We start from the raw sequence: 16,262 nt of genomic DNA on the forward strand, positions 1-16,262 counted from the left end.
TTAAGTAAAATATCTGAACACTTCGTCCACCACTGCTCTAGAGAATTCCTTCTGCATCGTCTATCCACAGAAGAAATGCATATGAGGCTTGTACTCAATGCTCAATTATCCTTGAAGTGCAATCACAAACTGCTACCTCTCTCATGCTAATTTCTTAACATGCAGTAAAAGATTGTAGTTCAAAATTCAGACCACATTACCCATAATTCAGTGTGACGCAAAAGTCGCCGCACCTTCACCGGGTGGAGCTTACGAACGTGGGAACGTTTGTGGGTTGCTGCGGGTTGCTGGAGTAAAAATTGTTTGACAGGGAGGTGAGGCGACCTGTGCACAGGGACCTGAAAAGAGAAGTTTCTGTAGCGTGTCATTGTCAGTTTCCGAGCCAACGGGGAGGCAGACTTGATAGCGACAAATGATTTTGACGAGTCTAAGCAACAGGGCACAGAGGGAAATGTCAGGGACTATAACAGCCTTGAGCAAAGGGAAGCGCGACTAGTAACACCGCAACGCGGAAAATATTCAGGGGGGTGAGAATGCGAATGGTGCGAAGATACCGAAATCAAACAAAATGGAAACGATGTAGCGTCGCTGCCGCATTTCATATAGCTAGAACTAACGTTAGAGTAGAGAATAGATAGCTAAGGAGCTAGCAGTTTAACTAACATACATGTAAAGTTCTTCGTCGGAGAAGCTGAAGCTGAGCCCGGAGGCGTCTGTGGAATCAGAAGAGTTCATCCGCGTTGTGAAATCAAAGAAGATAAAAAAGACGATGCTACGGAGGAGACTGAACCGTTTGGTATGTGTTCCTCGCATCTACACACACACGCACACACTGGTAGCTTATGACAGCCTGCTGCTCCTGCTACCATTTTTTAATGCTGCGATTCCAACCTGAAAGAATGTAAACTGGAATTTCCCCTTCAGTGTTTTGAACCGCCTGGCTCAGAGCAAACTGTTACTTCACACTGCCTGACAGCACGAAGCAGCTGTTGTCTCACACCAGTGCTCTTGTTTCTCAGCCAGTTAGCTAACTGCTAGGTAAGTTATTGCCAGGCAGGAAGTCACGACAGATGCAAGCTGATGTTAGCTAAACTCGGAGTCATTAATTAAACTACAGTTTCAGGTCACACGCTGCAGCGCTTATCTGACATGCGTAGTTTCCCGCCATGTAAACAGGTACAGTGAGAGCAGTGTCCCACCTGTAACAACCTTGCAACTAAAGCCCCGGCGGGGCGGGGGGCTAACTGTTACCTGTCTCAAAAGACGTGGAGTGCTTTTCTCTGGGGCCTCAAGTGCTAAAAATATGCACTCTATTTAAAGGCACTGTTTCGACTTCATGGCAAGCCATTACAGTTGAAACAGTTATTATTGGCTAGTCAGAAAATCAATCTGTAACAAAACTAATTTGATAATCCATTAATGGGTTCAGCCATTTAATAAGCCAAAATACAATATATATAACTTGTTCTTAGATGTTAGTATCTTTGGATTTTGGACCAAAAGACATAAAGATGTCACCTTGGCCTCAGAACTTGTGATGGGCGTTTTATGCTGGTTAATAGAAAGAAGAATCAATAGATAATCACCCCTCCTGAGGATGCATTATAGTTGTTTCTAGTTGTGCTACAGTCCCTCTGTGCGCTATTTCTTTGTATCCAGAGGCTGTATTTGTTCAAAATAAGAAGTTGGTATTTGAACTGCTTTGATTTCATATTTCACGATTGGTCAATTTAATGCTTACCCTTTTTAATGTTCATCCACTGGTTTCATTGCCTTCTCATATGTTAATCAGTAATGAGTGGGCTAGTTGAAAGTGGAGTAACTATCTGCCCTGGCCAGGTTTTTAAATGCTAAACTGACTTTATTGCCTCTTTATCATCCTCTTATGCACCAGTAACCTGTTGTCACCAGTGGGTAGAATCCTCCACAGGCTATATGAGCAGTATAGATACCGACAGTGAATAAAGGGAAGCAATATAATAATTATAGTGCCTGACCCTCCTCCTGGCCTCTCTCTAAGTGTTGCCAGGTCAGCTGATTTTCCTGCTTCTGGAGAGTATTGCTGCTGTAATTTCTCTTCAGTGTGAGCTGTAAATAATATTTTGTGCGGGGCAGCCAGCCATGCTGTCATTGATGCACACAGTGCTGTTATCTCAGGCTCTGGCTTCTCTGCCTCCTGATTCACACCACCCTCCCTTTGCCCACGGGAGGTATATGTGCATTATGAAGAGGGAGAACGATAGAGAGGGCGAAGAGGGCTTGTACTGAAAGGCACTGAGGAGGCTTCATGTGTCTCACTTGACTCTCCCACTGTGGTGCACTGAGTGTGTCTTTGGAAAATCATTAAAGATGGCAGTGGGAACGAGTGGGGCTGGGCTTTTCATCAGGGGGAAGCTCCAGAGGTTGTAATGCTCTGACAGGAATGCAAAATCACCCAGTTGCCTTTGATGTTCATTCAAGCCCTTGAAGGCAGCAGTATGATCTGTGAGAGGTGGAGCCTGGCAGAAATGTGATGGTATTCATTGTGGGAGCCCCTGCCTTGACTATAAGAGAGAACAGCACCGACACATGGAAACACCATCGCCCAGGCAGCACCTCAGTATCTTTTCTTGCACCATGGTAACCACTAACCAGTACGCCTCCTCCTACACACTAGCTCAGTTGTAATCACTCATATGCTGATTTAGATTTTGACTCTGTTGTAGTATGGTAGCAAATACTCCTTCTGCTCAGTACTGAAGTACATCCAAGCTACTGTAAAGTGGATGAGTCCTGACTATACCAGTGGGAGGTTGGAAGCTCAACAGGTGCGCATAATGGCAGGAAATTGTCACGCTGACACAAACGGATTTGGATTATGTAATAATAGAACTTTAGTGCTGAAAATGATTAGTCATTTAATTGATTAATTAATTGATTAATTCCTCTAGTAAAAGTATTTTGATAATACGTTAATTATTGAAGTGCTTTTTCAAGGCAAAAATGCCAAACTTTCTCCAGTTCCTGCTTCTCACTTGTGAGGATTTGCTGCTTTTTTGTCAAATGTGATAGTAAACTGAATCTTTTATTTTCTCTTCTCTTGCATACAAAATACTTAGTTGAGAAAATAATTGGCAGATTAGTTGATGATAAAAAATAATCATTATAATACATAATAATTACTTGAAGCCCTATTATTAATGACAAGTTAAAAAAACAGGTAATTCACACTTTCTGTGTGAAGGATAAGATGTGATGGTTGATTTTATTTAGCATCATATGCCAAGAGCTGGGGAAGGGGTATAATATTTACAAGAACTAAACTTTGATATTCTCTCTGAAAAATTGTTTTCTGGGTTTCTTAAAGTCATTAATAATACAAGATAAGAGTCAGTGCAGAAGTAAGAGAAGAGGTGGAGCTTTCAGACCAATAGCCAGATATGAGGGACTGCAACAAAGTCACATGAAAGCAACATCTTTTATAAATATCTGCAGCTCTCTTTTCATGCTTTTGGTCTTTGAATATATACCGGTTGGTGAAAGTTACCTATATGTGACGGCTGTTGTTATTAACATCTTTAACAACTTTAAACGAGTACAAAGCATTTAATAACACAAGCACATCTGGGAAAAAAGTTCCCGCAAATGTATGACTTTATAATCTCAGAATATTCAATATATTGTAAACTTGTAAGTTGTTTCCCTTAAATCTGCAATATTGTATTTGTTTTACCTACAATGGCTCTAATACTGCGTTGTGTATATAGGCACAAGTTGTAGACTGCTTAAATACTGTAATGTCCTGATTCATATAAGAACTCCAGGGATGTAATGACATTTACACATCGCCTTTAACATGGAACACCCACCTTTTAATGTTATGAGTGTGTTCTGGTCTGACATAGATTTGAAGGACACATTTTGAGGGGGATCTTAAGGAGTTTTAGGGGTTCACCATGTAACTCTCTATCATGCTAACTCAGTTGTGTTTTAGCTCAAATATGTTCTGCTTCTGCTCAGGGTGCAGCAACACCTCCTCTTTCTAAGTAGGGTTTCCCTCTCACCCTTCTGCCCTCCTCTCCATCTCTCTTCATTCTATTCATCCTGCCGCAGGCTGATGCACTGAGGCCTGCCAGTCTCAGATCTGTCTCTACTTGACTGTGAGGCACTAGTAAGCACGCCCTACCTGGCAGGAGATGTTGTTATGTGTGAGCGGTTTGAAGGATTGCATGTCGAATGCGCTTGGAAACTCCAGGGCTCTGTAAACCTGTTGCGCAGGTCAGCTAAGAGCAGGTCTAAGATGAACACACAAACCTGCACTCACTCACTAACACAACTTAGTGCAGACAGTGCTCACATGCATACAGACCACACATACCCGCACATTAAGTTGTTTTGTGCAAGGGTCTTTTGCTAACGTAAACACACAAGGTTAAATGTATTGGATAGGCTTTATACGGGATCGCTCTTCCCAGGGGAAGCTAATGTCTTGTTCAGCGGTATAGGATATTTTTTACCTGCTGCCGTACAATACAGTATTTTCATTCCACCCCGAAGTATTGGGGCAATGAATCTAATTTACAGCATTAAAAGCACTCTGTAATGTCATATGTACCTCATGCTTTTTTCATTACTGTATTTTGGTTTTGGTGCATTATCTGCTGTGCTTCAAAATGCTCCAAATGTATTTTCTATTTTGCATTCAGGTCAGTCTTGCTTTTCTGTACTTGTGTCCGTGAGCAGTTAGTAGCACCTGTTGGGAACATATTAGGGGCTTTTATTAATTGATGAGATACAGGAGTCCTCAAACAGAGATGTCACTTTTAGGTGAGTCATTAGGGTGAGAGTACATCTGAAGGCCACAGACCATATAAGGCATATAGGGCCGTTTGATTTATCAGGTCTGTTTGATTAGGAGAGATGCATATTGATTAGAGCTGTGCTCAGTTTTGCCGCCATTAGTCTTAGGCCGTGAACTGGGTGGCGAACATAATTGCTTACTCTGATTTCTTTGTCTTCCTTCCTCTCTCCATCTGGTCCCCTGCATTCTGCCCAGTAATGGAAAGCCAGCCAAAGGAGCTCATCTGCAACACACAGCACGATAATAAATATATTTAGTGTGAGGAGGGAGGCAGTGCGAAGGAATAGACGGCGGGCTGTGGGATTGCGGGCTGATGAAATATAGCGTGGGAGTACGGAAAGCCCTGCGTGACTGGACCTGTAGTCTCTTTGCACCTCTCCACCTCGTTCTCCACCTAATGGACACTCTCTCAGGCTTCCTCTAGTGGTTAACATCGGAGTGGGCAGGTCAGGCTGGATACAAGGGGACCATGGATGGCTTTTTGTGGCAATTTTCCTCTTCCTTTTAAAAGCTAGGTTGAATCCTCAGTTTGTACCTCTAAATAATTCAGGTTGCTTCATTTATTTTGAATTCTCCTCACGTCGCTCCTCCCTTTCCTGACCCACGTATCTTCGTCAGGCTAGTGGCACTCAAAATGCATCCTCATCATCCATATATGTATAAAGGCTCATCCAGAGATTTTCTGTGCCATGCTCTAGCTCTAGCATTACCCAGAGAGCATTCGCAGTAAGATGTGAAGAGAATGCTGAGATGTGTGTGTGGCGGGGGTGATAATGTTTTTGTTTTTTGTTTTTTTGGTCTGTGCCTATGTCTCACTCTCTGTGTCTGAGCATGGAGGGAGAAGGAGAAACGCCAGCATCTGTGATGTTTCATCATCCCAATTTTTCATTGTCACCTGAAATGATAGGGTACCTGCTGACACAGAAAAGAGGAACAGCAACATCTATGTGAGGATTTAACGAGTGCTGGAAGACTTACGACCATGCCTCTTCCCATATATGTTCGCATGAACACCTAGGTTAAGTGACAGCCCACAATTATTATCTCCACAGCAAACTCCCAGCAAGGCAGGCCCAGTCACGGGGAGAAAAATGAGTCTTTACAAGCAGTCACAGTTCAGTGGGAGGAAACGCTTGGTGAGAATACCCAAATCAGCCGTGCCCTTTAGCAAAAGGAAGGAAAGAGCCACATTGATTTTTGCCATTGGTCTCGTTGCCCTCCTATGCAGGATAATTAATTAAATAGCAATTACAGCCAGTGTAGCTTGGTACATTATTAAAGATAATGTCATCAGTAGTGCTATAGCTGGAGGTTTTTAAAAATGGTCAGCATTAGGATGTACTGTAAAGCCCTTTTGTTGGTATTGCATGGCCCTCTGCCAGACATGTTGGGGGGGGTTTAAGTTACAGTCCCATACACTACACAGAAAAAGCAGCTGGTAAATTACTTTCATCTAAGTAGCTGATTCTGGTGATACGTGGTACAGAGAGTATGTGCACTTAGCTGGAAAAACCATGCTTTAAGACTATTAACCAGTTAAAAAATATCTTGCCCAGTGAATGTAAAACGTGTTTCCAGGTTTGTTGTGTGTAGTGTAGGCTACATTCTTGTCTTCTGTTTAGTCTGTGTAAGGCAGCGCTTTGAGGAACAGCACGCCTCTGATAGACAAATGACCACAGACTTCTCTGTCAGCATTGTGTGACATGCTTACACATTTCCTGTGTAACATCTATGGACATTTTTTCAGTTCCGCAATATATTTGATCACAAATGCTGAGGTAGATTGTCCACCAATGATTTGCATAGTTGGTATTCACCTTGTACACAGACAGGAACATATGAGCAGCCCGCAGTTCAGTTTTGAGCAAAGGCATTTCATTTGTTTGACCACCTGTTGTCTAGTCACAAAATGTGGTGTTGCAAAAATAGGTGTTGCAAAAATAGTTAGCGCAATATCTGTCTGTGGCTTTTTGAGGCGACCAAATTATTGAGGAAGCCCCATGCGCGATGTCTAGATGAGTTTCCCCTCCTCCCCATTGTCGAGGGACACAGTGTAATGTAGGCCAGTACCAGCCCATGGTACAGTACTCTCTCTGTCTCGTACAGCTGCAGGGATGCTAGTAGAACAATGAGCCTTTGCCTATCCACAACAGCTCCTCAGGATCAGCCCTCAGTTCAAGTTGGACTATTATTACTCTGTGGAGCTAGTCATCACTGTGAGCAAACAGTGGACAGAGGCTCTGATACGGGGTCTGTAGACTGTGTTAGTGGATCCATTATGGAGGTAACTCCTGTTATGATTTCACTGTAAGGGGTGGTAATGGCTCTGCTTTTCCTTGATTTGGTAGCCTCAAAGTATGGACAAACTCTGTAGCCATCCATCCCCAAAACAATTTAACCTTTTAATTACATTTCTTAGGTATTTAGGTATAAAGAGGGTAGACTAAAGCTGGGAAAGAAAACACAGTCTCATTCTTCTAACCTAAATATATAATTAATAGTAGTATAACTAATGATATGGGAAGATTAACATTATTTTCCTGTAAGACAATATGGTCCTATATGGAATAATCTGGTTAAATAATACAAAATGAGGTTTTCTGTCATTTATAAACATTTATTGCATATCTGTCACACTACAATAAAACAAAGCATATTTGTGCTGGAATTAGACAAATTAGTGCATGTGATTTGGCTTAATAAAGAAGTTTGTTGCACAGGAAATGCAGTAAAGGTGTGAATTACTTCTCAAAGTCATTGTAGTGACAGACCTTTTAGTTTTGGTTTGATGTCAATGCGTCTTTGTGCTATATTTTCATCAAAAGAAAATGTAGTCTTGGTAAATTCTCTGCAGCCCAGGCAATGAGTACTTGGATGTGTAAACAAAACTGAGAGTTACAATTAGTGAGACAGAGTGAGCACGCTGGAGGAGGACAGGCAAGAGGGCTGGCAAGCAAGACAGAGAGAATGAAAGTGAGGCGAGTGCCAGATAGAGTACTGCAGTGACTAACAGCGTTGACTCAAGGCATGCATCTTTCCCTGTACATTCAAACATTCATCATTCAACTCTATTCAGTCTGTCATAATAGCAACTTTATGTAGCACTGAGACTGTTTTTACTGTTGTTATCAATGACTCTTGAAATGGTTTAGCGGACGTTTGGCATTTGCTATGGCATTTATTCATTCCATTACTCTTAGAATACCATTTTATGTTTAGGCATAGATTTACTCTCAAGGCAGGCATAGATCTTCTTGTTGTTCCCTGTTTCCCCAGTTTCTCCACCACTGTACGTGGTGAGGGAGGAAAACTGCTAATAGGTACTGCATTAAGCGGCAGATAAGGTTGACCTGTGATGATTCCACTTAAGCTGAGAGCAACATCATAAAACATGATAGGATAGATAAGATGCAGTTGTAAATGTAGTAAATGAAGATGATAAAGGACTGAGTCAAACACAGCCCACTCTTCTCAGGTACAGCTGAATGAGAAATTAGACCGTATGCAGTATTGGTTCATTTGTTTCCCAGAGAACATGAAATGGATTCTAAGGTCAAATGGGAACATGGACTTAACATCTTAAATCTGTTGTTCTCAGTGTAGTGCAGAGTGTTATTAGAACACATGCAGCAATGAAGAAATACAAGCATAGGTCCCCGGTGCTCTCTCTTCCTCACACAGCTCCCCTGCACCTCATTAAATGTGTTTAAGTAGATTTGTTCTAAGTGGATTTTTTTTAAGCTTAATGGCACAGTTCCTGCATTCCGTACTGAATGAGCTTGGTGTTTTTATTCCCTGTACCCGAGTTACAAAACCACAAGACCAGACTGATCAGAACAAAGCTCAGCCTACTGTATTCTTTTGGGCTTACAATTTGTTAGTGCTTTTGTAAGAAAAAAGCTAAGAGTTAAGTTTTGTTTGACCACAAAATCTTTTTGTGACAGTGTAAATAATACATGACTTTTCAGTGTCACACCTGCTGTCACGAGCCTTCTTTATGCATCACGTTATCATCTTTATTTGCTGGGTGCTCAGAGATACTTGTCAGATTAACTTGCTTGACACCAAACACTCCTCGTCTGGAGATATGCATGTAAGCCGCTGGAGCCACTCTTCAGTTAAACCTTGATGCCAAGCTTAACAACTAAAGAAGCAAACATTTAAACAGTCCATAGCAGGCCTTGGAGCAAGAACCACTTGCTGTATGCTCTCTCACAGACTTCCAGGCCTTAAATGGCAACATGTTAATGTCAATGAAGAAAGGCTACGTAAATGGATACTGGATGTGCTGTTCTATTCTTGTGTGATTTGCATGTTGGTGTCACCTGGTGGTATACCCCAAAGAGGTTAAAATTCAAGGGACTTCCCACCACTAAGGTGAACTGAAAGATGCATTTGTTAAGTGATGATTTTCAAGAAAAAAAAAACATGATAAAATGCTAAAAAAATATTTTTTCAACAATAGCTGTTGAGTTTTCCTTGCAGGAGTTTTGGCTCTCCTCATATATAACCGGGTGCTTCTGCTTGAAGTGATGAAAAAAGTTTGTTGTATTGCCCCCTTTGTTGTTACTGTCTTTTTGTACTTCTTATATATTACACCATAGATTGTACTGTCAAAAAGTTACTGTTATGATGGTTTGTATTACAGCATACGTGGCCTTGTAATTTTCTAGTTACCCAGTGTGTCTGTTCAGCTAATAGCGAGCAAATTGTGACAAAGCGGGATAGTCATTGAATAGTGAGATGGTGTGACAGGACCACAGTCATCAGACCCGCGTCAGCATTGGGAGTTTGGCAGTGGCTGAATACAGTCTTATATTCCCCCTTGTTCTCAGTGAAGCACCTTTCCTCCCACATGACCCATCATGTGCTCATTTCACAATGTGTACATAACCTAATTTGGAGCATAATTTAATGTAAAGTTTCAGACTCACTCAATTCTCTAATGCACCATTTATTTCTGACTGAGCAATTACATCTCAGCTCTACTGAGCAGTGGATGTTTGCTTTATTGATCTCCATTCACATTTTGCAGCTGATTCTTCTGCATCAAGGATGAATCTACTGTTTGGTATTGACATGCTGGCACTTGACTCTTGGCCACTTTTGCTTAACTTGCTAATATCAGTGGCATTGAATTACTTTGTTTGACCTTTGACAGTGAGGCAAAGATAATGCAATCACTTCTGTTTTTTCTTACATTAGCATTTCTTGTGTGGCCTTTAGCTCACTATTTTATTGATAAGCATCACAATCACGTAACTACTCAAAAATGAAGAGGGCCCTGTGGTCTGACCCTCATTATATTTTACAGTGAATCCACCACTAAATCAATGGCCATTCAGTACTTTTCTTATCTTTAGGACCCCAGGGCATAGACTACTTCCTCATTTTATATAGAATCTCATTTTTAGCTTGCATGATGTGTTCGTAGGTGCCAACATTTCATTTTGAGAATCACCTCTGAGGCTCAAAGCTTGCTTATATAGTAGGGCTGCACAATCTGAAGAAAGTCATATTGCAATTATTGTGGACAATATTGTGATTTGCGATTCGATTATAATGGAACAAATGGTACTATGAGTCTACTTGCTTAATTATCAAGGAAAATGCACAAAATACTGACATTTTGAAATGTATATTTCTCAACATGAACAAAGTTAAACAGTAAACAATATTTATAACAATAACTAGCAAAACAGAACAAGGGGAGTGTTTTGCTCTATGGAGGGGGCAGCTAGAAGCAGCAAATATTGGCACACTGGCACCGGCTCAATGTACATCTGTCTAATGCAGAGTCTCTATCCACAACCTGGAGGTGGAACTGTATGTGAGTGTATTAAATAAAGAGTATAATTAGTTAATAGTATACTGTTAGTATAACAATAATATATTAAATACTACATACATTATAATTTCATATAGGCCTACTAGTATACTTTTTTACCACTAGTTGAATATTCAATCTGGTTACAGCGGTTTCATTTCTGTGGGGTTTCTTTATTCATTAAATCCTTGTGCAAGCAAAAGGCTCTACATTGGTGTCTAATTTGTTAATGCTAAATACTAACTTGTCAATAATCCTTAATGATTTTCTGTAGCACGTCAGACTTTTTTAACATCCTGTCCCATCCGGGGTGTGATTGGTCGGTTTACAAAAAGTGACTGAGAAACACGTCGGCTCTGTGAAAAGTTGAACATGTTGAACAACAAAAGGCACCGTTACAGCTAACGCTAAGCCAGCGAGCCAAACCCAAACCATCTTCTCCCAGTTTTCTTCTGTCTCACCGCTTCAGCTGCTTACTATGTCGCTTTGTCTCTGTCACAGAGTGACCGGAGCACCGTTTTTTTGACAATTTGTGTTTCCTTATTGAAAAATGCTACCTTAATGCAAATTACTAATGTCTAACACTACCTCTAACCCTAAACAATAGGCATGCATGGAACTGCCAAGTAGCACATCTCGATAGGTAGCATAAATCGACAGAGCCGGCATTTATCCCGGTGCTCTGGTGGCAAGTCAGACTATGTTTTGAATGATTAGCTGCAGGTCGGGGTGAGGAGGGGGATTACAGTAGGTTGTTGTTTTAAATTATTGGCACACTGCTTACAAATCATTTTTCTGACTGCTGTAGGCTTATCTGTTTTTAGAGGCACATGCAAGAGCCAAATGTGGACGGTGATAATGAGCAGACTGCAGCACACAGAGAAGAGGGCCTCACACACACTTTTTCTGTTTTATTAAGTCGCACACGTTTTGTGGTTATGTAATCGCACGCGACGACATCGCGATTGCGATTAGATTGATCGTGTAGCCCTATTGAAACAATGTTGCCTTAGTCTACATGAAAACTAGTGTTTGTTTATCCGATAGGCCTGCAACATTGAAAGTGCGTGCATTGGCATGGCTCTTGTGTATAATCAGTCCTGAAGAGATGGGCACAGGTGAAAGATTGGCACTAGTGGAAGCCAGCCAACTAATACTGTTGACTGCCTGACCTGTATCTCTGCAGGTCCTTTGACTCGCAGCTAATTTGGTTTGTAAATTGTTCCTCTCTTGCATTTTACGTATTGTCTGCGCAGCCCTTTGTACATGATTGCTTTTTTTGTCCTGCATTGTTTCCTAATGTTATATTAAATGTTTACAGTATTCCATATGTGGAGTGTGGCTATTTCATTTGTAGATGGCACTTGGCATTTGTGGATGTGCAGAGTACACAGAGGAAGGATCACTGCCAGAAACACTGCAGTTGATTCAAATAAATGACCACGGTAGTCCATGGAGGTGCTCTTGGCTTACTGCTCCTCCTGGGGGCCCACTGTTGTTTGATATAGAAAACCTGCATGGGCATGTGTCCTTGGAACCTTTTTCTCACACTCTTTCTTCCTCCCACTCTCTCGCTCCCTTCATACACTCGCAGCTCGGTCCATCCGGTCCTGCTGAAAGAGTGTCAGTATGTGCTGAGTGGGTAGAGGGTGGTAGATTTGACAGCCATACTGAGGTGTGAACATGGCTGCTCATGCATAGGGGAGCGCTATAGTCTGGAATGGAAAGACAATGGGAAATATTTCAGAGTTAAGATGAGAGTTTATTATTACTTGACCACTAATGAGAAGCAAATTATTGTGTAAACAGGAGTTATGTAAGTATGTCCCTACATGCAAATTAGGCTTCTAAGTGTTTAAGGCTATTCTTTGATCTAACTTTTTTGTCCGCAACAGACTCTGGTCAGCTCGCTGTCCAGGTGGCCATAATTCACATGTTCACTGGAGCTTGTCCAGGATCAGATGTTTATGATAATCTGTCCCCTCAAACCACATGTTGCTGGCTTTTAAATTGTATAAAGCATATCCCCTGTCTGCAAAACCTTAATAATTTACAGGCAGATAGCTGCACAACATTTACAGTGGGTATGGAAAGTATTCAGACCCCTTTAAATTTTTCACTCTTTGTTTCATTGCAGCCATTTTCCAAAAATCAAAAAAGTTCATTTTATTTCTCAGTAATGTACACTCAGCGCCCCATTTTGACAGAAAAAACAGAAATGTAGAAATTTTTGCAAATTTATTAAAAAAGAAAAACTGAAATATCACATGGTCATAAGTATTCAGACCCTTTGCTCAGTATTTAGTAGAAGCACCCTTTTGATCTAATACAGCCATGAGTCGTTTTGGGAAAGATGCAACAAGTTTTTCACATCTGGATTTGGGTATCCTCTGCCATTCCTCCTTGCAGATCCTCTCCAGTTCTGTCAGGTTGGATGGTAAACGTTGGTGGACAGCCATTTTCAGGTCTCTCCAGAGATGCTCAATTGGGTTTAAGTCAGGGCTCTGGCTGGGCCATTCAAGAACAGCCACGGAGTTGTTGTGAAGCCACTCCTTCGTTATTTTAGCGGTGTGCTTAGGGTCATTGTCTTGTTGGAAGGTAAACCTTCGGCCCAGTCTGAGGTCCAGAGCACTCTGGAAAAGGTTTTCGTCCAGGATATCCCTGTACTTGGCCGCATTCCTCTTTCCCTCGATTGCAACCAGTCGTCCTGTCCCTGCAGCTGAAAAACACCCCCACAGCATGATGCTGCCACCACCATGCTTCACTGTTGAGACTGTATTGGACAGGTGATGAGCAGTGCCTGGTTTTCTCCACACATACCGCTTAGAATTAAGGCCAAAAAGTTCTATCTTGGTCTCATCAGACCAGAGGATCTTATTTATCACCATCTTGGAGTCCTTCAGGTGTTTTTTAGCAAACTCCATGCGGGCTTTCATGTGTCTTGCACTGAGGAGAGGCTTCCGTCGGGCCACTCTGCCATAAAGCCCCGACTGGTGGATTGCTGCAGTGATGGTTGACTTACTACAACTTTCTCCCATCTCCCGACTGCATCTCTGGAGCTCAGCCACAGTGACCTTTGGGTTCTTCTTTACCTCTCTCACCAAGGCTCTTCTCCCCCGATAGCTCAGTTTGGCTGGACGGCCAGCTCTAGGAAGGGTTCTGGTCGTCCCAAACGTCTTCCATTTGAGGATTATGGAGGCCACTGTGCTCTTAGGAACCTTAAGTGCAGCAGAAATTTTTTTGTAACCTTGGCCAGATCTGTGCCTTGCCACAATTCTGTCTCTGAGCTCTCAGGCAGTTCCTTTGACCTCATGATTCTCATTTGCTCTGACATGCACTGTGAGCTGTAAGGTCTTATATAGACAGGTGTGTGGCTTTCCTAATCAAGTCCAATCAGTATAATCAAACACAGCTGGACTCAAATGAAGGTGTAGAACCATCTCAAGGATGATCAGAAGAAATAGACAGCACCTGAGTTAAATATGAGTGTCACGGCAAAGGGTCTGAATACTTATGACCATGTGATATTTCAGTTTTTCTTTTTTAATAAATTTGCAAAAATTTCTACATTTCTGTTTTTTTCTGTCAAGATGAGTCAAGAAGAGTGTACATTACTGAGAAATAAAATGAACTTTTTTGATTTTTGGAAAATGGCTGCAATGAAACAAAGAGTGAAAAATTTAAAGGGGTCTGAATACTTTCCGTACCCACTGTACTTGTGCTGAGAGCACAACTACATTTAAGGTAGAGTCGTCACATTGACTGTCAGAGTAGAAAAGAATGAATAGTTTTGAACTCGACTTTGAGTCAGTTTGTCACTTTGTTAATGTGATTTAAATAATCACCATTTGAAATAATGCGTGTATACATGTAAAAGTGCACAATATAAATAAATCAGTGGTTCACTGGTTGCTTGCAAAGATGTGTAGGGTGGGAATTTTCAGTATAATCTTTGGTAATTTTAAGTACTAATGTAGTACAATGTATGTTGAGATACTTACTGTAGACGGGCGTTGTTGCTACCATGATCCCTCTGCCTTATTGGCTGTTTACCCGAAACCTCAGGATTCCTTGTGTGTGGGATGTCAGGAATAGAAATTGAGGCCATTGAGAGAACAGCATAAGCCAAGTTTTCTAGGCTAAATTCTTTTGGACAGAAAAAAAAATTGTGTGTACTTGTGTGCAGCTGGGATTCATTCAAGATCCTTATCCAAAATGAATTTTCAATGGTAGTGATAATATAATATACTGGATCTGTATTGGTATTGCTACTACTTTTCTTTAACAGATTCAGCATTGTTCGGACATGACCTATCCGCATGAAATTCTGTTTCTTAGCCTCAGGTTACTTCACACACAGAAGAATGAACCCAATCAGTCCCACACAGTGTGGGGAAAAAAACTGATTTAAAATTCAAAAAGGAAAAAGTCCCACCTGACAATTTCCGTAACTCCTTTTTGGGTCATCATTTATACTACATATTAATACTCCTATGAGATTTATGTAAGGAGAGCTACTATAAGGTAAAGTTAAGACAACAACCTTGCTCTGTGATTCACCCCACCTGTCTTTTATGGAAGAGGAATGCCCCAGCCACCTCATGTCCAGCATGTCTCTGGCTCCTGACCCGGTTCCTGAATTATTTCCCCCTTTAGACATAAGGTGTATCACCCTGCCATCTGCATCACGACAAGGCAGCTCAACCCATAAATCTGAGCACAGCATTTTTCCCCTGGGCTGCCCGCATTTATTACTCGTTTATCATTGATGAGTGACCACCTGGGAGAGAACAAATTAAGTTATAGTCCCCGCACAATTCCCATTTTGGCCCGTTGACCCTTGTCATACTTTTCTTTGTCCCCCCTCTTGAGTTATTGGCTTGTGCTCAACAGTTTTCCGGTAGAGTGCTTTTCAAGTCATTTTAATTTTCTGCACCACAGTAGAAATTCTAATCTCTTAATTCTTGACCTGGGTGGACTTTAGGCCTCGCCAGAATGTAAAATATTTCATGGCCACAAAAAATCCTCATTTTTGTTGATTTGCTGCACCTGAAATAACAGTGCACCATAAAACAATTGTTTTGTTGTTGTTGATTTATTCTACATCCCCCCACGTTTCAGATGGTGGGTTTAAATTTTGGCTTACCTTCCACTGATTCTTGTATATTGTATGAGACTTTTTTCTTTTGTGAGATTTGACTAGGGATGCACTGAATGTTTGGCCACCGAAATTATTTGGCCGAAAATAGAAAAAAATAGCACTTTCAGTGTTCAGCCTAATAAGTCTAAAGACCGATTAAAGTTTGGAAGTGTGAAAGCATTTTAAAGTGTCCGAGAAAAATGCAAAATTTGCTGTTTGCAGACACTGTTCTGCTGAATTGTCTCCTAGCACATCCACTCCATCTGTGGCTGACTTCTTAGAAAAGGCAACGGTCTGACCCGCTTTGAGTGTTTCTGTCACTCGAAAGCGATTAAGCTAGTCGTACTTAAATTTGGAGTGCACACGTATTCAAGCCTTTATGGTAAGTGAAACGGACCAGTGCGAACTGACAGGCAGGTTAGCGACTTTATCCTCTCATTTTCTCTCTTTACAAA

The 16,262-nt window shown here is 41.4% G+C and overlaps 1 protein-coding gene across 8 annotated transcripts in view; it reads left to right on the plus strand.

Annotated features, from left to right (window-relative positions):
• Positions 1-255: 255 nt before the first annotated feature.
• atp11c (ATPase phospholipid transporting 11C) overlaps positions 256-16,262 on the plus strand; it is a 44,981-nt gene continuing 28,974 nt past the window's right edge. For 4 of the 8 annotated variants that reach the window (XM_038699050.1, XM_038699051.1, XM_038699055.1 and 1 more), the window contains exon 1: positions 257-796. In XM_038699050.1, the coding sequence (XP_038554978.1) occupies positions 770-796 (27 nt within the window). In that variant the 5' untranslated portion in view covers positions 257-769. Of the gene's footprint in view, positions 797-16,262 lie in introns of all 8 variants that reach the window. The other 4 variants (XM_038699054.1, XM_038699052.1, XM_038699053.1 and 1 more) reach the window with 2 other exon arrangements.

This window comes from Micropterus salmoides, unplaced genomic scaffold (assembly GCF_014851395.1).
Source record: "Micropterus salmoides isolate LMB-PRFRI ecotype aquatic unplaced genomic scaffold, ASM1485139v1 Ms_hic_scaffold_5, whole genome shotgun sequence".
Classification (NCBI taxonomy): domain Eukaryota; kingdom Metazoa; phylum Chordata; class Actinopteri; order Centrarchiformes; family Centrarchidae; genus Micropterus; species Micropterus salmoides.